At 40.8% G+C, this 22139-nt stretch overlaps 1 protein-coding gene across 3 annotated transcripts in view; it reads left to right on the top strand.

Moving 5' to 3' along the window:
- Nucleotides 1–9994, top strand: part of LDAH (lipid droplet associated hydrolase) — a 181313-nt gene extending 171319 nt beyond the window's left edge. For all 3 annotated transcript variants that reach the window (XM_054024435.1, XM_054024434.1, XM_054024436.1), the window contains one exon: nt 7880–9994. In XM_054024435.1, coding sequence (XP_053880410.1) covers nt 7880–8071 — 192 coding nt within the window. In that variant the 3' untranslated portion in view covers nt 8072–9994. The remainder of the gene's footprint in view (nt 1–7879) is intronic.
- Nucleotides 9995–22139: the final 12145 nt, after the last annotated feature.

The following is a 22139-nucleotide window of genomic DNA, read 5'->3' as shown; positions in this document are numbered from 1 at the left end:
TCTGAAGGAGAGGGAAGAAGAGACACTAAATTATTCCAGTCTCCCTCAGTCCAGATTTAAGTGTAATTCTTACTAGTTGGGGAGCAATAGAAAATATGTTTCTCTTCAGAACTAGGGTTCCCAGTCTAACAATGCTAATTGGTCAGATGTGTGTTTTGTGGGGCTTGGAACATTATTTGGGTCGTTAGTTGAGGCATTTCACTTGCAGACTTCTAAAGAGGGAAAATATGCACATTTGATGGCAGTGGCAACGGAATTGTATGCAGAAAATGGAGATTTGCCTTTTTTCCCATATAATTATGGTGGATTTTTTTTAAATAGGGGCACGAACATTGTTAATGAAAACCATGCAGTGAGTGAATCTCCAATAGGCTCGGTATTGCAGCACCATCAAGAGTTATGTTAAATTACAAAATCCAGACAAAAAAGGTAGGGTTTAGTGATGCAAGACTAACTTAGCTATGGGGGTTAATTATTGTTAGCTGATTATTCTAGAGCCAGCTGAACTGAGTTCCTTCACTGTAATAACACCTACTCCCTTTCCTAACAGAAACTGGAAGCACAGATACTGTACTAGAGGAAGTTTATTGTGATTTTTACAAAAAAGGAAATGTGCTGTAATTCAATATTGGTAAAAGACGAATCAACACTGAACATCACAATCTTTGCAAGTGTAAGGAAAAGTCAGAAGAAAGGGTAAATGGCTATAGCAGATTTTCCACAAGGTTGTGATAAGCAGTAACATTACCGCATAGCGTTCCCAAATGATATTTAATTCCTTTAAGTATATTCCTGGGCTTGTTTTAAGGCCTGGGCTTGTAAGTCTTACTTGTGACTTATCTTTATTCACATGAGCAGTCCTGTGGCCATCAATGGGAATGCACTCTTAAAAAAGGACTAATATCTCTGCTTTTAGGGCTTCCAAGAGAAGGCATTTAGTAAATTCTTGCACTCTGGTTTTATAGAAATTCTCCCAATTTTTGTCCCATTTCGTCACACCCAACGTGCAGTGGTTCATGGCTATTTTTTTCTGTAGGACCTGCCCCAGAGCCCACCCCTGCCCCTAGGTTTCAGATCCTGAACTGCAGCCTAAGCTCGAACATCTACACAGCTATTTTTAGCATCATAGTGTGTAGACCCAGGCTCTGAGACTAGCTGCCACAGGATCCTGCTTGCTGTGTAGACGTACCCATAGTCATAGATGAAGAAAAATAGAGCCCAGTGTTATGAGCTGAGAACCAGGTCAGTTTCAGCTTTGCTCTGCCTGGCTTGGCCTTTGTCACTGTGGGTCACAGTGGGCTAGATGCTGCTGCCCTCCCTCATCTTTCCCCTTCAATTGTCATGTTGAAGTCAATGGAACTGCTCGCCAAAGACCAGGCTTTGATATCCTTACTCAAGTTGAGTAGCACCCTACTCCATGGCAATCCCAATGACATAGGGGAGGTAAGGTCCTGTTGAATGTCAGTAAGAGTATCAGAATCTGGTCTGGAGTGAGCAAGGGCAGCAGAATCTGATCATATATTGCTAAAACTTCAACTGCGGTTTTCAAATCCGGTTTCTTATATTTGAAGTTTAGACAAACTTTCCTTATGAGATTGCACGTTACTGACACAGCTAAATATATATTGCAAAGCACTTTATTTAAGCTTTTAAAAATAATCTGTATTATGTAAAGGGCTGTTCCAGTCTCCCTTATTTATGGCAAATCCTATGCATCCTTTATTAAAAGGATATTTTTTACCCGATAGCCTTTGAGTCTCAGGCACGGTAAGTAAATAGTTCTCTGTGTAATCTTTGGTCCACGTGCATAGCTGCCTTTAGCATTATTAACAGATATTTTTGCATGAGGTTGCATTGAAGCAAAGAGAGAGCGAACAAACTTCCCTGTTGTCCAGACATATACATTCCATAAACCCTGATGGGGATTAGGCATGAACACCAAGGAGTCTACTCTACGCAGTGTATTCCATAGCATGAAACATATCGCAAATACAGAGGAATCACATGGCCTATAGAATCATGTGCTAAATAGCCACGTGTACAGAACCCACTTTTCAGAACTCAGCACTTTCATCACATTGAAAGCTGGGTTTCAGTTGCCTTTCAGCTCTCAGTTTTTACAGAGAAGCTGATTTTATTTATTTAGGTTTCACAAAATCTAGTGCTTTCCTTAATGTTTGTTTTTTAAAACCACACAAATAATTAAGATCTGTCCCTTACAACTTTACCACGAGCCAGACAAGTAACTATTCCAAATACTGTCCTGTGCTGCAGATTGACAACCAGCCCATCTGCAAAGACCCAGCAAACAAACAAAAATTGCTTTACAATGTGCCTGGAAAGTTAACAAATCTGGGCTCTGACAGAGCTAGCGGCAGCAAGGTCCAAAGGCTTTGCCATCACACCCGTTGATCTCAACTGCAGCAATATCGCAGGGGGAGAGAGGCGGTGTCTCAGAGAACCAGGTCCCAAAATATTATAGGTTAAAACCAACACTTTGAATTCCACCCAGAAACGGATTGGTGAAGCCAAAGCACTGCTGAGGCAAATCCAAAACTGGAATAGAGCATCCCAGACCAATCCATTTCTGTCTCATTTACATTATGCTCTTGGCAGGAGGAGGAGGCACTTCCACAAATCAGTTTCAATACATCTTGACCGAGACAAAAATTAATCCTGGGCTAAAGTCTTTTAAACCAGCTATAGACTAGTTACTTTGGAGAGACCCTTCAGGAAGGAACGCTGCTGCCTTATCCAGTGAATGCATGCGGGAGTAATAATAGAGTTAGCATTTCTGACATCAGGATTTTACAATGAGGATACTGATACTAGCTTGATTGCAGTGGCACGTGTGCCGCCACCAGTTTATATCCACTCAGGGCCAATCCTTTGTTCCGTGCCATCAGTTGGAGTAGTGCTTGCCCAAGGAGTAGTGTACTCTGTGTTGTGTACCAAATTCCAAAAAGATAAAGGAAACTGTGTTTAATCCAATCGATATTTTTAACTATTTTTGTTTGTTTGTTTGTTTTCGGTATTGACCTATCAGAGTCATAGAAGAGGCATAAGGAATTCGACCCTCAATAATTTATACTTTTTTTGAACTGTCATACATGCTAAAATAAATGCCAATAGAGTCAACTGCAGGAAATCTTTACTGTTTTCTTAGAAACTCTTTAAGATGTAAACATCCTGTTGATATCAATCTCAGATTCTCCTAGTGTTTACACAGCAACAGCTATCATTGGGCCAGGTCTGGCAGAGGAGCTGATAATACTGTATGCAGGCAACATTTAAGGAGTTAAGGTTAAAAATACTTAAGAGTAAAACAGCTCACAAGAACATTGTCGTTACTACTATATGAAGCGTTAAGATTAAACTTAAACCCCAAAATTTTAAAATCTTGAAATACCCAGTTAAAACCTTAACTCTGTCCCTGTAGAGAAATTCTGAGAAAAAACAGACAGCTTTGTTCATTCACAAGCAACAGGTGCCTCTCATGAGGGATCACATAAGCTAAAATGCCTTTCTCACAGGATTACCAGCTCTCACAATTTTATCATGTCTTGTGATATTTGAGGGTTTTTCTTAAAGCCCCAATTACAGTAACTCCTCACTTAAAGTCATCCCGGTTAATGTTGTTTCGTTGTTACATAGCTGATCAATTAGGGAACATGCTCGTTTAAAGTTGTGTAATGCTCTCTTCTAACGTTGTTTGGCAGCCTCCTGCTTTGTCCACTGCTTTCAGGAAGAGTAGCCCATTGGAGCTAGCTGGTGGGGGCTTGGAACCAGGGTGGACCGGCAGCCCCCCATCAGCTCCCCGCTCCCCTAAGTTCCCTGTGCAGCAGCGGCCCAGCAGGCTATCAATTGCAGCTGTCCCTCCTCCCACTGCCATGTGCTGCTCCTGCCCTCTGCCTTGGAGCTGCTACCCGAGACTCCTGCTTGCTGTGCGGGGGGGAGGGAAGGAAGAATCGGGGCTAATGTCAGGGTGTCCCACTCCCCCCTGCTCCTGCACCCTGCTTACTCCATCTTCCATAGAGCAGGGGGGACACACCAGGGCTCAAAACAGAGGAGCTTGCAGCAGCTGTGGTCTCAGCAAGCTGATCTAATTAACAAGGCAGTGTACTTAAAGGGGAAATGCGCATATCTCCCTCCATTCCTGCTGCCTTGTAGAGTGAGAGAGTTAACCCTGGAGGGCTCAGCCAATTACTAGTTCATCATTTAGCAGTAAGAGAAATATCCCACCCTCTGACTCCTCCCCTCAACCAAGCTTCACAATCATCATCACTGTGTACGAGTATTAAATTGTTTGTTTAAAACTTATACTGTGTGTATATATATATGTAATATAGTCTTTTGTCTGGTGAAAAAAATTTCCCTGGAACCTAACCCCCTCATTTATGTTAATTCTTATGGGAAAATTGGATTCGCTTAACATCGTTTTGCTTAAAGTCACATTTTTCAGGAACATACCTACAACGTTAAGTGAGGAGTTACTGTGCTGGATCAGGTTATTACCTGAGTGTCTTAGCTTTCATTTTTTACAAAGTAAGTGTCTAGTTCTCCTGGTGTCAGCTACAAAATGTGAATCTTACATGTCCCAAGATCAGAAGGAAAATAATAAGAATCCCAAATTTATTGTTTTTTCCCTTAAATCTCGTGATTTTTTAAGCCAGTCTTGTGAATATTGGGGCCTGACTCATGTTTTTTGAATACTTGGGTTGGCAATAGTGTACTCCTAATGGTATAGCGATTGTACTGACTCCGGTCAACTCTACAGCCACACATGGGCCAGAGGAAAAGATGTATTTTACAGATTCCCAAGTACACAAATAGCATACAGAAGGCCAACATGCCCCACTCTTGATGAAGAGTCCATGTGCCTCCAACTACTCATGTTTCGTTAATTACAGAGCTACTTAATCTAAATGCAGTAAAACCTGCCTTAGCGACCACCTCTGAAGAGAGACAACCTGTCATGAGTGACCACTTACAGGGGCCATGGAATGTTTTCCCCCTATAATTTAACTATGAAGAATCTGTGAACAGTAACAACCTGTCATCTGTGACTAGTGACCACATTTCCTTACTCCCTTCCGTAAAAACAAACCTGTAGGAGAAACCAATCTTCCTTACTTCTGTGCTGCTGCTGACGGCAGCGTTGCCTTCAGAGCTGGGTGCTTGGCTAGCAGCTGCTGCTTTCTGGCCACCCAGCTCTGAAGGCAGAGCAGAGAGCAGCAGTTGCTGGCTGGGTGCCCAGCTCTGAAGGCAGTACCACTGCCAGCAGCAGCACAGAAGTAAGGGTGGCATGGCATGGTATGGTATTGTCACCCTTACTTCTCTGCTGGCACTGGAGTGGCCTGCAGAGCTGGGTGCCCAGCCAGCAGCCCCCACTCTGCAGCCGCCCAGCTCTGAAGGCAGCGCAGAAATCAGGGTGGCGATACCACAAACCCCCTGCAATAGCCTTGCAACCCCCTTTTGGGTCTGGACCCCCAATTTGAGAAATGCTGTGTACTTTTGTATACTCTGCTGTTCTACTGTATTAATAAACCCACCAAGAGATTTTAAATACCGTACAGAACTGTATTGTATACTGTATGTAATGTTCATTCAAAAGGCGATTCAAATTAAACATGAAACATGGGTAATAATAGTAGTCTTTTTTTACATCACAAAAGTGCCCATTTTACAGCAAACCTTTGAAGAGCGACCACCTCTTACAAGTCACCCCTTTTGCTAACTCTCATGAGGTGTCGCTCTTGGCAGGTTTTACTGTATGCAGTCTGGAGGTAAAGAAAGTCTTTTCCATAAAGTGCTAGCTGCAGTGGAGAACGTTTGTTCTCAACCAGTCACCAAATTGTACAGAGGGACAGAGGAGTAGCCGCAAGCTCGATAAGCAAAAGAATTGGGGAAAGGAGTAAAGGGCCATGAAGTGGGCCAGAGCCAGGCGATTGATCTTAAAAGGAAGGAGGGCACATTTGAATTGTGGAGGTCTGAATGAGTTGGGATTAATGGCAAAGTTCATCTACAGTTTTCTTGGCAACGTGGTGTATAGGTGAAGAGTTTCACTGCTTTACCCTTTACGGAGAGAATTTCAAAGCTATAAATGATAGTTAGATACCGAACTCCCATTGACTTTTCGTTGGTGCCTTAATTCCATGTGTGCCTTTGAAAATCTCCCCCGCCGATTGTGACCCACATTTTAGATTGTATGGCACAATCCATTCAACACCTGGATTCAGGTAGCAGAACTGACTATCAGAAAACAAATTTGGATTCTAACAAAGTTCAGGAATTTCTAATTAGAATATTTATGAATACAATTTTTTTATATTAAACTGGCATGGCTGGTAATCCCACCTATTATTAAAATTACATAACACTGCCCATTGCGAGACTCTGTGTTCAGTAGCTTAGTTGTGTTTATGTTAAACACATGTGCGCACGCAGTTAGATGTATAACTTGGATTAGTTACGTGTCCATTAAAGACTGGCTGATACAGCCAGTATTCCACTGTATCCAGAATTTGGGTTGGTGAGCTTCAGTGAGAGGAAAACAAATGAGACACAAACATTTTGTGAAATGCCATCCATAATGAAATTTTGGCCCTTCGCCCACCTCTACTCCAGTATACAATGAGGTGTATTTATTTCTATTTCAAATTGTTGCAGAATCGTTTAAAATTAAAACAATTGAAGCTTTTTTGTGATTGAAAACAATCTTGTTTGTCTCCTGACTTGTTTGTGTTGCTCAGTTATGCGCTGAAGCTCAGAAGTGAAATATGCAACAAATGTAATTAATGTAATTGGACCAAGCTGTACATGTGACCCATTGAGAAATCAACATATTTTCGTACTTGCATTCAGACATTTTAGCACAAAGCATCATTTTTTGACCCATTCTTGCACATTTTCAAAATCTTACGACTTTGCCGCCTGTAAACCCTTGAAAAAGTGGTTATGAAAATTTGAGACGATACCAGAAGGGTTGTGAAATGATTTCTAAGAAAGAGACATTTTCATTTTCCTAGAAGAGAGGAAGATGCTCCATTGGTTACAGCATTAACTTAGGACTTTGGAGCCCTGGCTTCAGATTCCTGCTGTGCCAGAGACATCCTTTGTGACCTTGGACAATTCATTTACCATCTCTTAGCCTTGGTTCCCCATCTGTAAATGGGGATAATACATCACAGGGGTGTTGTGAAGATAAATACATTAAAGATTGTGAAGTGTACAGGGATCATTTTGTTTTCATCACCAATGTGATGACTGGAACAACGTTATCTGGTGGTTCAACATCTTTCATGGTGTATGGGAGAAAGAAGATGGTATGTTTATATGTAAATTGTATCAGGCCAGATCCTGAGTTGGTGTAAATTGATTTCAATGGAGCTGTGCCAGCAGAGGATCTGGCCTTTAGATTTAATTTTTCTTTATATACGGTAGTGTTAAAGAATATTTAATATGTGTATCCAGTCACAACTTAACTGGTCATTTCTTACTAGACAGAATCATTGGAAAACTCTCCCTTAATAACGTAGATACTGTTAAGAAGCTTACGGTCTGCCCTGGTGAGGCATGGACTTCTTGATCTAATGGGTTTAACAGGGTTTTCAATCTCAAATAATAATGAAAATCTTCGCCCTTACTGAGTACTCATCCAGTTGATCTCAGAACACTTCACAAAGTATCATTATCCCTAGTTTTGCAGATGGGGAAACAGAGGCATAGCGAGGTGAAGTTATTTTATCATGATCAGTAGCAGGACTGCTGGATCATACCATTTCCCTTCATTTCTAGGATTCTGTGTTGTTCCTTTATTTGACTATTGCTGCCTCCTTCCCCTTTCAAATGAATGTTTTCTCTATGCTTTGATTTCTAGCTGATTTTTTATTATGGAGTTGCAGACAACTGGTGCCCACAACAGTATTTTGAAGAGATCAAGATGGATTTTCCGGATGGGGACATTCGGCTCTGTGAGAAGGGAATCCGCCATGCTTTTGTCCTAGATGCCAGCAGAGAGGTGGCGGCGATGATCACAGACTGGTTACAAGACATTCTGACCAGATTATAAACACTCGTTCAGTGAATAATGACAAGAAAAAAAAAGTTGCCCTTTGGTGAATGTGTAATTCTCTGTCAGAGTCTGACCCTAATTTTTCTGTGCATTATAGATTATGGCTTGTTTTCTACTGAGACATCTTACAGAAGGATAAAGTCCCACTGACTGGTCTAAAGTATAGCTCCATCAGCACAATAATATTGGATCCCCATGCTGTACCAGCAGGGCTCTACAAGGCATTTCAGGGATTCTATCAAATATAGATCAGGACTTTACAGAGTATGAAATAATCATCAGCTGATAGCACTGTCCACAAAATTGGTATGAGAACTACCAAGACATCTCTCTGGACACATGGCTGGTAAGTGCTAGAAGAGCTACACGTTCAAAATGAGAGCAGGGAAAGGACAGACCTAAGGTCAAAAGTGTCAAAGTGGAATGTCTCAAGTTAAATAGCTAAATCCATGTTCATCCACTTACATAAGTGGCGTAGTTCTCAGAGGTACTGCACACCCACTGCAGTCAATGGGAACTGCAGGTGTTCAGCCCCTTCAAAAAATCAAGCCACTTTTGTCATGTGCCTAAATATAGATTTAAGTCCCTAACTCTAGAGGGATGCAAGATTAAAACTTTTGACCCAAATGCACAAGTTGAATGAATTCACAATAAGAAAATGGCCAACATTTCTGTCACAACTGGATGTGCATATGAAATTTCATGAACCCTTTTAAAACATATAGGCCCAGATCCTCAGATGATGTAAATAAGCTCCATCAGTTTGTCAGTTTGTACCAGCTGAGGATCTGGTCCTTACTCTAATACATTACTGATAAGTACACGTCATCGTCCTCATGCACACGCCTTCGCCCTTTTATTTCACTTCAATCGAGATTGCAAACAGTGCAAAAAAAAAATCTGTCATTGTGAAAATGACTCAAAGCTAAGAATGAAACCTCTGTAGGCATTGGGAGCAGAAATTGCCAGGAGAGACAGGTGGAATCAGGAAAAGATGTCCTAACAGTGAGATTGTGAAAGAGTCTCTCAAAGGAAAAGATATGAGCCCAGTCCCCAGAGACACTTAAAAAGAGAAAAAGCACTGGATAATATAGTGTAAGGAGCAAGCCTTCCTGGCAGGGAGATTGGTGACCTAATATGTCTTTACATCTCTGACTTGTATGATCCATTAAGAATTTAAATAAGGCACTAGGGGAGATGATAAGGAAGTCCTGTATGATGCAGGAGGTCAGACTGGATAACCCAAGACTTCTCTTCTTGCTATTCCTTTATATGATTACACACACAGTCATTTCTGTTTAAGTTCCTTTGTTACTTTCTGATATTTAAAGGCAAACTGTAGCAGAATCCAATTTCCAGAGTTCTGTGGACTTGTCTTCAAAACTCCAGGGTTGTATAACATCTGGTACACCAATGAATTTATGGATGATGTTTGTGAATGATGTTAATGAAACAGAAGATGATGCTTAAGGTTGAAATGTTAGGCAGTCTGTAGTGGCATAAGTTGAGTGTGTGTGAGGCAATTGTCCCAGACTGTTTTGTGAAACACCCGGTCACGGTTATTACAAGCTCATAGAAGCCGCCTTCCCTCAGCAGGACCATAGTGGCACAATAGAATATATGTTGTTGCCTTATATGGTCATAACAACTGCAACAACAAAAATCACTGTGCCCAGTTTTGAAATCTACAGTTGTATGTGTGGTCAAACAGCCCCCAGATGCTGATGTGCAGTCATTTTAGATGTTCTTTCTGCTGTGGCTTCTGAACCCATGTTCTGGTATAGATACTCCATGTGCAGGGTGAAGCATATATATGTATGTTAGCAACAAATGTCAGCATTGAGTTCAGTAGATTCTTCTGTAATTACATGTTGATATGATTGAATAAATTGTTCATTCCTTGCAGTATATTGAATTGAATAGCTGGGTATGGAATCAGTTTGTAAACATTCAGCTGTTTTAAGTGGCCCTTCCAGAGGTAGAAAATCTTGCCGTAACAAGAGACTGCAAGCAACCACCGAAGCCTGGAAACTGAAAACCTATGGTGTACTCTTGTTCATGGTGTATTATTCATATACAGAAGATGGGGAACTGACTTCACAATACATGAACTTTGTGTATTCTTTTTATATTGTTCCTCTCTTGTGCCCTGTTAAACGATGATAGTAAATCCCACTGAATGCACTGAGACCTATCATGTGGGTAGAGATGGTCAGTAACAGCCAGACCTGCTGCTGCATAATCCCTTATGACTTTATTAAATCTGTTTGCTCTAAGGCTAATGAGAATTTTATGAATCAATCAATTCCTTCCTCTTGGGAGCTGATTCCGCATGGTTGAAGTCTGGAAATACGCTACTCTGCTCAGTGCTAACAAGAAGGGGCCTAGTTTTCAGAAGTAGTGACCCCCCTCTCCGCCCCGCACCTCTTGTTGAAGCCAATGGGAACTAATCAGCACCTCTGAAAATCAAGCTCTATGTGTTGTGCTGACTGATCTGATCTGCAGTATGAGAAATATTATTCTTTTCACGCTGAGAGCAGCAGGCTTTTCACCAGGAAAATCCAACTCCTCTGGTGCTAAGAGGTTAGCCAAGATCCGAGGCACAGAACTTCAAAAGAGAGCATGGGTCAAACATGCCAGTTTAACTGTAAGAATACAGTAAAACCTTGCTAATTTGCAATAATGACTGGTGACCGATTGTAAATGAATTAATTTTGTGAATTAGGCCCTGATGCAGTCAAGCTCTAAAGCTCATGTTTAACTCGTGAACAGCCCCATTAACTTCAACGGGACTTCAGCTGATGCTTAAGTGCTTTGCTGAGTAAGTATGAGATGTTGCATATCTAAAGGTAAACACAAGGTAAGTGTTTTGCTCAATTGGGGCCTTTTGGAGAAAGTGAGCAAACACAGTCAGAAAAGTACAAACATTTCTAGCAAAATGGACTTGCTTGTATTTTGACATCAATGATTTGGTTTTAATTCTCCTATTTCATAACCTAGTGCCTGCAGAATTTTCAAAAACTACTGCCTGACTTAGGAGCCCAATTCCCATTTTCAAAAGTGACTTAGGCACATAGGAGCCTACATCTCAGTGAAAGTCAATGGATTTAAGCTCCTGAATCACCTAGACTATTTAATCTTTGCTGCCAACAGCGCCTCTTTGTATGTGTTATAGTATCTGTGGTTTAGTGAGATTCCACTATATAGGAGAAGTTTGCCTGATATGTGTACAGCAGTTATAGTGGAGATTTTACACTGGGACATGAAGCTAAGCAGGGAGGACAGTGTAGGTACACACACAGAGCAGAATCTGTCCTCTACAGTTGTTCACATTTACATATTTAATTTTTCAGCGAATCAGTTCATATTTGCATCTTTTCTTCATCTTTTCTTCCACCACCCAACACCCGAAGCCTAGCTAGCCTACGAACAAACACTCTGAACAAGAGACAAAGTTTTTTTGTTAGCATAGTTGCTCAAAACGTTATTGGATTTGTGTAAACCTGCTGGACCCAGGAGACTGTCATGTTACTTTCAGTGTCACAGGTCACGCTCAAGCTCACAATTACAGTGAGGTTCTGCGTCTCTTCGCTCACAGCAAAACGTTCTCTTTCTCAGCGTTTAGACAAAATAAGAATCCAGGGAGAGTTTGTGAGTGACCAGGCACCATTAAAGCAGCATATATTGCTAGAACAACTGATGGGATTTTAGTAAAAGCAAAAACTGTAGCGGCAGTAAATACAATCCGGTTGCCAGAAGTGATTGTTGCTCAAGGCGGCATCACGCAGAAGTTATGAAACAGGACAATTCTCATGCACAAGTGGGACAGAGGAAGAAAAAGCCACTGCCTTTGCCTCGAGAGAGCCTCAATTAGAGATTATTTTCAAGTGTTCAAGCTGATGCTAAGTGAAGTGGATTTTTCCATTTCGTATATTGCACAAAAGTACTTGCAAGAAAATAATTGTGCTGCGGTTTCCTACCAGTTTGCAGAGGCTAATAAATATAGCATGTTGTTTAAAACATATGACTCATTTTTCAGTGTGTAGTTTGTTGTTCAAATCCTTGCTGAAAAGTTCTCTACTACCCTCTGTGAAGAAACTCAGAGTGTAAAAGACAGCTGGAGAATGCTCCTTATTTTTCCTATTCACTAAAATCTTGATCTAACATCCTTTAAAGCCCCCAACTCTCAAATACACTACACTATACCCAATCTTCACAAAAATCCTTTGGTATGCAGGCCACATGGAATGGAGTTTGGCAGGGGGAGGGGCAATAGAGGCATTCCCAATGCCAGTGCCCAGTTTTTCGTTTTTATTGAAGGGAGAAATCTTTTTAAATTGCCAACAATGTTTTTGTGCCAACTACACTTGTTGTTAGGAGGAATAATGTTCACAGTTTGAGCTGTCCTATATAAATGTTTACTTCATCTATTGTTCCTTCTGTGTGGGTCCCTTTTCACTAACAAAACAGGTGAATCTACACATAAGAGATCAGACAAGAGTGAAAGTCAAAGGGATATCAAATGCAGATTATTGGTCAAGGACCCAGTACAGGGAATCGCTTAAGCATGTGCCTAACTTTAAGCATATGAGTAGCCTCCTGGAAATCAATGAGATCATTCAAGTGCTTAAAGTTACACACGTGCTTAAGTGCTTTCCTGAAGTGGGGCCCAGGATAGGTGGCACCGGGTAAAAGTCCTTTTACAGGCTAATCTTTCTTATCTCTAACTTACAGCAGACGAGAGTGAAGATTTTAAAAGAAAAGGAAAACAAGTTATGTGGCTCACCAGATGGGGGTTTCCTTCTGTTATCATAACCCTATGGGCTTGCACCAGGCAATTTCCAAAACAGGACAGAGCCAAACACAGCGACATTCCTTTGGAAATTTCCACTTTGTGGGAGAGAAAATTGAAGTACTTGCATAAATGAAACAATGCCCAGGTAATATTTAACTGGTGAACATAGACTGAGCCGTACCTCCTGTGCTATACTTTGTACAAAAGTCCTCCCAAATCATCTCCCCAGACATCTCTTGGGGTTTACTAAAATGTATAGAACTGCATGGGGTATGACAGGAAACACTCCAGTTAAGTCTCCACATGGGTATAAGAGCCTGATCCGAAGCCCATTAAAATTAGCTGCAGTCTGGAAAATGCCAGCATTATAAGAGTTAAATACTTCAGGCAAACTTCTAGTGTCTGATCTGCATATGTTTCTCTGGCTTTGAAAAGTGATGTTGGTCTGTTGTGAATGAAACACATATCTGATGCCTTTCAGGATTTTTCCATGCTCCTAAATGTGCCTTACTGCAAATAAATACGCTTACAATATTGTAGATGGTAAAGTTCTAATAGAAGGCATTTTTAGTAATACACCACTCTTTCATCTTGTGTAAATCACTGAGCTGGTGTCCATTTTATGAACACAGTTTAGAACAATTCATTCTCTACACCTTGATTTTTCTGGCAATTATGTTTATGCAACTATTTCACCAAATATAAATGTCCCACTGAAAACACATGCAGCAAAGATTCGTGCATAGATATTGGACAATCCCTTAATGAATGTAGTCCCCAGAAAGGAAAGGTTTTCGTAGGATTTGTTTTCCTAACTCATGCATCCCATGAAATTAAAAGTTAGCCTAAAAAGCATTTTTGAAAGGACTTTGCCAAAATAGCTTTTTATTATATATAAAAGGAGCCTGACATTTCAAAAAATAAAAATGAAGAAAGAAGAAATAATGAAGGAAGACCAAAATCCAAAGGATGCTTAATTATAAAAATTACCTAATACAAAAATTGCTACCTAAATACTATGTGATCTAATGTCTACAAATTATCACTAGAGCTGGTCAAAAAATTCCCAAAGCAATTCATTAATATTTTTTCCAAAATGTTTCCCTTTTTTTTTTTCCAAATTTTGAATTCAAAATTTCATCAACATTTTCAAATTCAGTTTGTTTTGATCAGATATTTAAATCATGCATATTTATCACCTGGATATCATTGGCATTATATCTGTGTGAAAAATAAATTACAGAGCCATGTGAGGGATGCAGTTGTCAGTCACATTTTACTGTCACCTGCACTCTGCCCCCTCCTTTGGGACAGCTGTTAACATTTCTAGACTCTGAGCAGTCTCCAAGACTTGCCTTTTGTCAATCAGCCATAAAGACATTTCCTTCTTTCCCCCTTCCTACTCTTAACAGGTGTTAAGACTTAATACTGTGAGGTGATAATCATCCTAGGCCTAATACATCTAGGCACATAACTTCATACCAGGGGGACTACTCGTGCTTAAAATTAAGCACATACTTGGTCATTGGCACCACAGGAGCCAATGTGATTGGCACCTTGCAGGATCGAGCCTTCAGTGAGAGCATGACTCGGCCTAAGGTTGGTAATGGGTGACAGGGAAAAACTCAGTTTTACTCTCAGGGTCTTATTTTCACAGACACTTGTGTAAATCAAGAGTAACCGCAATGAAATCACAAGAGTTACTCTGGTGGAAAACTCCTGTAAGTGGGAGGAGTATCCAGGTGCGTAGAGTCCAGTTCAAGGGTGGGAAGAGCATTAGATGCCCAACTCCCATTGAAAGACAATGGAGTTGGGCCCTTACATTCCTTTTTTTGCCACCCTTTCTCATACCTGGCTAGCATGTGCTCTCCAATCTGCCCTGAGTAAGAGGTGGGGTGTAGCACCTCACGTGGGTCATCAGGGTTTGAACAGGTGACATGCAACATCACAGCACAACCATCTACTGTTTGAACTAAAGAAGTAATCCCTTTAGACCCTGAGCCACTTCCCACTAAAGTCAGTGGAGAAGCTTCTATTGATTAATTGCGAGTTGCCTGTCTAGTAGCCAAAGTAGGTGGGCCGTTATTAGTTGCAGACCAGACAGCAGGGATGTGACACACCCTCGTTGCTCTGCACATTTATATAGAACAGAGTTTGGATTAGAAAGGAAAAAGTGGTTAATTTTACATTGCATTTGTTTTTGCTTTTAATATCCTAGATAAACCAGGAAGTGCAGACACTTTAGCGATACAACTAGACCAGTGAAGGATGTTCATAACCAAACGTACTCCATTTTTCAACACACACAAATCCTCAAAAGGAAGAAAACTTTTCAGAAAAACATATCCATAAAATATTTAATAAACTTAGCTGTACAAAATATTAAAAAGGTTAATGAAGAGTATACAAGAATGCTTATTTAACAAATATATACTGCTATAAAATATATTCAAGAAAATATAGATTGCTGTTTACAGTTCATTTACAGTTCAATATGTACAATTCTATTTAAACTTTAGAATACATACACACAATGCATTTACACCATCAGTTACAGAACTATCTTCGGTAGAAACATATCACATAGTCAGATCTGGAAAAGGTGAGCAAAATGAATGTATAGTTTTGGAGGCATATACAGGGATATGAGAGAAAATATTGTTTAGAGAAAAGGGGTTATACAAGAGGTACGTACAGGAACAAGGACCCACAGGTTGTTTTTTAGGCCTTCTTTAATCAGAGAAAAACACATATAAATAAAGCTATGGCTGATCAAGACAGAGTCTTATTTTGCTGCAAATATTGTGTTCTTACTTGAAAGAATGCAATTGCAATGATAGTAAATTCAGTAATGGAGCAGGCTCGGATGAACATTTCTCTTGGTGTCATTAGAAATATGGAGCAGGTGGAGGGGTGTTTTCTGCAAAAAAAAATGCATCACATTCTTGCTCAGGGAAAAAGTCCAGAATTTCAAATATGTAACAGCATGAAATTTGCCCCAAAATGTTCAGCTGAAGTTGTTAACAAACAGACTTCAGCCACTTTTATTTCAAAATAAGAGTGTCCACACACAGACACGCACCAAAAATAGCTAAATTGGTTTTAGGAGACAGATGTAGTTAGATGGGGGAAGGCTTGTGAATAAACCCAGCCCTAAGTGTATGCTTGAAAATGTTGGTCTTTATTCTTTTTAAGTGAAGAGGGAGAAAACGAATGATGCATTGGAGAATCCCACCTGACTTTCCAAACATATAGGGCGTATAGGCTTTCTTGAAGTTCATGGCAAAACTCCCCGTAGGGCCAGGATTTTAACCCATGATCTGATTCTGATCGTTCTTACATTGGTATAAATCAGGAGTAACTCCGCTGAAGTTAATGGAGATGCACCAGGATACAACTGATGTCAGATCCGAATCAGGCACTTTGGCTTCCATTCAGCAGAGCATCCCTATTCAGCAAAGCACTTAAGCGTATGATTAATTTTCAGAACACGTTTAAATCCCACTGACATCAGATTGCTTCAAAGTTAAGCATGTGCTTAAGTGCTTTGCTGCTCAGGGTCATAGTGTTCCTGTTTAGCATGCTCTGTGAGTTCTAACCCACCCTCTGTCTTTGGTTATGAGAAGCCTTCCACGCCTTGAAAAATCAGGCCCCCAAAATATAAAAATATGCTAGAAAGTAATGATGAAGAAAGACAAGGCGCAAATCCAAACCATTGAAAATGAAATGCCATTCGGCCATTACTGAGATCAAGGTTTGGTTTACAACATTCAAAACCAAACTATTTAAAAACAATCTAGATTTGCAATACTATTTTTAATTCCCAAATTTCTACCCTATTTCATCTGGTCATAGTTTCAGTATAATTGTGAGCCTGATTCTGATCTCCTTTGCACCAGTCTGAGTCAGGCCTGTCTCCAATAAAGTAAATAAATTTACACTGGTGGAAAACCACTGCAGGTAAGGAGCAAATCAACCCTAGTACCCCTGAATAGTCTTTAAGTATTAGAACATCAAGTTCTAATAATGGCTGAGCGCTCCCAAAGCTTTGTAAAATGCCAAGTTCTGCCTTTCCACTCTGCCAGCGTGACTGTACAGATCTCTATTTATTCCCCAATACTGAAAAGGTGACCATTCAACCCTTGGGCCAAACGCTTTGCTGGTGTAAATCAGCGTAGCTCCATTGAAGTCAAGGGAACCCCTCTGGCTACAGCAGCTGAAGATTTGGCCCCAGTGATTTACCTGAAGAGGAAACAGCTGTCAAGGGTCCCAAGCTGCAGAGCATGTCATATTACTAGCGAATGATAATGTAAACTATGGAAAAATACATGGAGGGAGGGGGGAAAACAAATATCCCCCCGATAGGATGTTACTGACTGTTCAGAGCCAATGAAATGGGGCAGGAGGAATTGTTTTAGCTTCCTTCTCTTCAAATAAATCACTGATAAAAACCTAGGATATTATAACAGGATTGACGTGTGTTACACATTACACTGTAGCCTAAGCAGTTTTATGTTTTCTATGGCACATAATCTGAATCCAATTTCTTTTATCCATAATATGGTGCATTACTAAGCACAAGTCAGTGCACGTTATGCAAAGCGATCTATGTCCTATGCAAGTCTGCTTGTTTTGGATCTTTAAAAAAATTAAGAGTCAGATCTTCAACTGGTGTAAGTTATCAGTTGAGGATCTAGCTCTACATCGCTCAGCCATTATTAGCACTATTGCAAGGCAAAAAATTAAACCCATTCCAACCTCAGTTATACAAATGTCATGGGGAGATTGACTAATTTTGTATATTTGGCCTTTGGGGGACTGAGTCAAAGCCGATGGAAGTCCAGTGGAGTCCTTCCATGGGCTTTCAGCTCAGACCCTTGGGTAGCTAGTGGGAGCTGGGGAACATGACCCTATTTTGAAGAACAGGGAGGTTTGAACAGTACAGTATTCAGATTGTCATTGTTTTCTCCTTTGCTCAGACTTTTTTTCTCCTCAACACAGCCACATTGCCCCTATGGAAATAAAAAAATAGCCACTGTTATTACAGTGCTGGCTACAAGGACAACAGGAAGCCACCATGTTTCCAGATGGACTCACTCCAAAGTAGGTACATACCCTTCATCAATGCCACAGCTATTAGCATTTATGATGCCTGTGTCAGGGAGGCATATTAGAAGTGGAGTTAGGTCTTTTGTGTATGAATTTTAGTGATTTTAAATGAAAGGTAGATTCCTCACCTCTTTCAATATTACACGTAAAAGTGTGAAACCGATCCTGCTTCTATTGAACTCAATGGTAAAACTCCCATTAGCTTCAGCTGGCAGAAGCAACCCCTAATTCATCACATCAGTTCTCAGGGCTGATTCACCCTGGTGTTAGTCCAATTGTAGCTCCATGAAATGGCATGCAAGTGGAGCAAGAGAATGGTGAATCAGACCCCCTTATCTCTGATTTCCCGTAAGGTCTCCGTCCTGCAAATACTTATGCATGTGCCAAACTTTATGCATGAGGATTTCAGTGGGATCACTCAGATACAAAAATTAAGCATGTGCCCAAGAGCTTGCAGGCTTGGGGCCTAAAGCTGTAAATGGAAGGATGATTTGTTTGCTTTGGAAAGTGAAAGTGAAGAATACAGCAAAATATGAACATTACAGACTATCCAATTGTCTTTTTAATAACACTGGAGAGAGAGACAATGACATAATCAAACTGCTAGTGTGCAAATATCCACAATATTTTTGTCTCAATATCACATTTCAGTATTAGACAGGCTTTGAGGAGCTTAGACTATGTACACACTACCACTTATGTCGGTATAACTTATGTCACTCAGAGGTGTGAATAAGTCACCCCCCTGAGCGACGTTAGTTACACCGACCTCAGCGCCAGTGTGGACGTAGCTACTGCCACTCGCGGGGGCTGGAGTAATTAGGTCGACAAGAGCTTTCTCCCATCGGCTTAGAGCATCTGTACTAGCAGTGATGCAGCTGCTCCGCTGTAAGCTCTGTGATGTAGCCATAGCCTCTGTGTTTTGTTATTATTGTGCATCAGTCCATTTCTGGTTCTGGTCATTAAGAGAATTCCAGGCATCATACAACTAGCCAAAGAATACATTTTCGGCCTGAATCTGATCCACTTACCCCGCTGTCAACTAGGCATAATTTCACTGAAGTCCATACAGCTCTATCAGTGTAAAACTGCTGTAAGATAAGAAGCTGTCACTACATATTTTTCTTAGTCTATGTCAGTGATTACACCTTTTCCTTCTATGCTTGTCTTTCTATTTCACGTAAAAAGTTTTTATTATAGTCTTGGTTCTTTAAGAACATTTAAAAAAATCTGTGAGAGGAAGAAAAATGGTTTAAACGTTCTGGAAAAAGTGATTTTTGCCAGTAATCAGCTTAGACATCATTATGATTAGCAAGTTAACTTTGGCACAAACCCATTTTGCCTTCAACTATCCCTACCCTGCCATTCCATAGAACACATGTGCCTGTGTACACAACAATACTCTTGAGGTTTTCGGACCCCATTCAGGAATGTACTTTAAGCATATGCTTAAGTTCCATTGGTTTCGATGTGCTTAAAGTTAGGCACATGCGTCTGCATTTTCCTGAAAGCAGAGGCTTCCCTGAATTCGAGCATTAGTGCCTCCAAATCAAATGGTAACAATTTGCAAGTTTCCTCTTGCCTTTGTGAATTATATCCCATGGAGGGGAGAATGGAGCCAACAAATTGTAAATACACAGTTCTTTTCAAATGCTTAATATTTCTAACTTAGCTGTAATTATATCCTGCAGATAAAAACAGTGCTGAAGGTCAAATAAACCCTGCTGTAGAATATTCTCTGCATGGAAACTGTGGCTTTTTTATTGGAAAGGTTGTATAAACACTGCAGATGGAGAACCTGTAATTATCCATTGAAATCACTCTAAACCTACTGAATTCACATTTGTTCATGTTCATACTCCACTATCCTATTTATAATGCTTAGACGTGCCCAAAAAGTTAGCCCAGGCAAGAAGTATCTGATCAAAAAGACATTCTTAGTTGACTGTTTTTATTACTTCAAATGTTATTGTTATGGCTTTGATTAAAAGGAAAATGAGAGGACCAGTGGTTAGCGAATTGGCCTCGGACTTGGGAGGCATGGTTTCAATTCCTGGCTCTGCCACAGACTTCCTCCGTGACCTTGGGCAAGGCATTTAGTCTCTCTCTGTGCACCAGTTCTCCACCTGTACAATGGGGATAATATCACTGCCCTACCAGGGGTATTGGGAGAATAAATACATTAATGACTGTGAGATGCTCAGAGACTACAGTGATAAGGACCACATCAGTACCATAGAGAGTGATTCTTCCTAGCACACAGCTTGCCTTGATGTATGTCGTTAGCTGTAGTAGCTATAAACATTGGTGGAAGCCAGGCCGTACAGTATTTAAGTCCCACTAAAGGCCTGAGGAAATGGAAACCTCAGGACTTGGGTCGGACATAAGTGACACAGAGGCCGTGTGCAGTCTCTCTGCATCAGGGGAATTTCACCCACCACTTTAGAGTGATGGGGGCAGGATCAGCACGGGCATGTCATTTTATCTTCAAATATTGCCAGGGAAGGATTGTTAGGGCTCTAGGGATAAAATGGGGTTTAGGGCCCTATTTTCCAAAAGCGATCAGCAGATTTTCCCTGGCTACTTCCAGTATTTTGCAGCTGCTTTAGAGTGATGATGTTCTACACACAGAGACGGTTGGCAACAGATTGCAAACAGGTGAACTAAGAGAACAGAACTCATGACCTTTGGCTCCAAAATTGGCATCTACAGGAATAATGCTGAGCAACGCTCCTTCTACTAGAAGACAGTAGTGTGCTTATACACACAAAATGTATCCCAGCTCCACTTTATCCTATTTCCGCCTTCCCTGCCTTCTTTCTGGACTTACACCTGGGATACATTTGACCCCAAAGACCTGATTTCTATCTCACTTACACTCGTCTTTTGCTGGTTAACTGCAATGGAGTTCATCCTGGCTTATTCATGTGAGTGAAAGCAATATTAGGCCCCAAAGGTGAAATCCTGGACCCCTCAAAGTCAGTAAGAGTTTTGCAATTGACTTCAATAGAGCCAGGATTTCACCCTTGGTGGTTAAATCCTGCATCTATAGAGCAAGCGTATGGAGAACAGTCACAAGGAGCTGTGGCCTCATGTACTTGCAGATCTTACTGTAATTTCACTCTTTCTTTACACCTCTGTGTTGCAATAACTGATATTCCTGCTGAGAACAGAAATAATTACCCTGTGCAAAATTGGTCAGGTGCCAATCCAGAATAATGCCATTACCTGCAGTGAAGTCACTCAGGATTTACTCCGGTACAACAGAGAACCACCTCTAGCCCACTGAACAAAAAGATTGACTCTCTTTTCTTCCTCCATGCTTAGAACATGAGCATTTTTGCAGATCTTGTCTTAATGAACAGATCAAGTCCTGGCCTTCAGTGAGGAATACAACAATAAATTTCTTGTTGCCAAAACACACTGAAAGCTCTTCTGATGCTGCAGAAAGTCAAGGGGAATTGGATTCTTCCAGAGCAGCAACACTTTCAAATAAAAAGATAAATGTGTTTTTGCTCCCCACTTTTTTTTTGCCCAGTGATTGCTATTCCCATGAAATTCTCCTAACATTTTGCAGGCAAAAAAGAAGACAGAAAATCTTTCTTTCTGAAGGATGTGCAGCTGTAGTTTTCTCTGTCTAAAACCAAATGCATCTACCTAACAGAAAGGCAGCCACAGACAGCCGATTGGTGACTGGTTCTAATATAAACGAACAATGGATATCATCACAGCCTCTCTCACTGTGCCTTAAACTCACCCCATTTTTTTAAATGTAGTGATCATGAAAGATGCAAGAGACTAAATTTTACTGTTTATCCACAGAGTAGGCAAAGTATTCACTACGGGCAGAACAATGCAGGTTTTCACTACGCTGTCCTGCCAATGCATGTCAGTCTATTTTAGGATATGTCTACACTGCACAGTAACCCTGGGCTTTGACTCAGGTTTGAGCCCAAGCCCTCCTTCTGTTCATACACAAATCAGTCCAGCTCGGGTCAGCAGAGCCCAAGTCCCACTGTGACTCAAGTCCAAATCCTACCATTTTGCAGTGTGGACACAGGTCAAGCCACAGACCCGAGTCAGAGGGTCTGAGTAGTTCAGTACGGATGTGCAAGCATGGCTGTGAGACCGAAGTCCAGCAATTGTAAACCTGGGTTTATA

Source organism: Malaclemys terrapin, chromosome 3, assembly GCF_027887155.1.
Source record: "Malaclemys terrapin pileata isolate rMalTer1 chromosome 3, rMalTer1.hap1, whole genome shotgun sequence".
NCBI classification, from domain to species: Eukaryota; Metazoa; Chordata; order Testudines; family Emydidae; genus Malaclemys; species Malaclemys terrapin.
The sequence above is the reverse complement of the archived record's forward strand: the minus strand, read 5'-3'. Positions and strand labels throughout refer to the sequence as shown.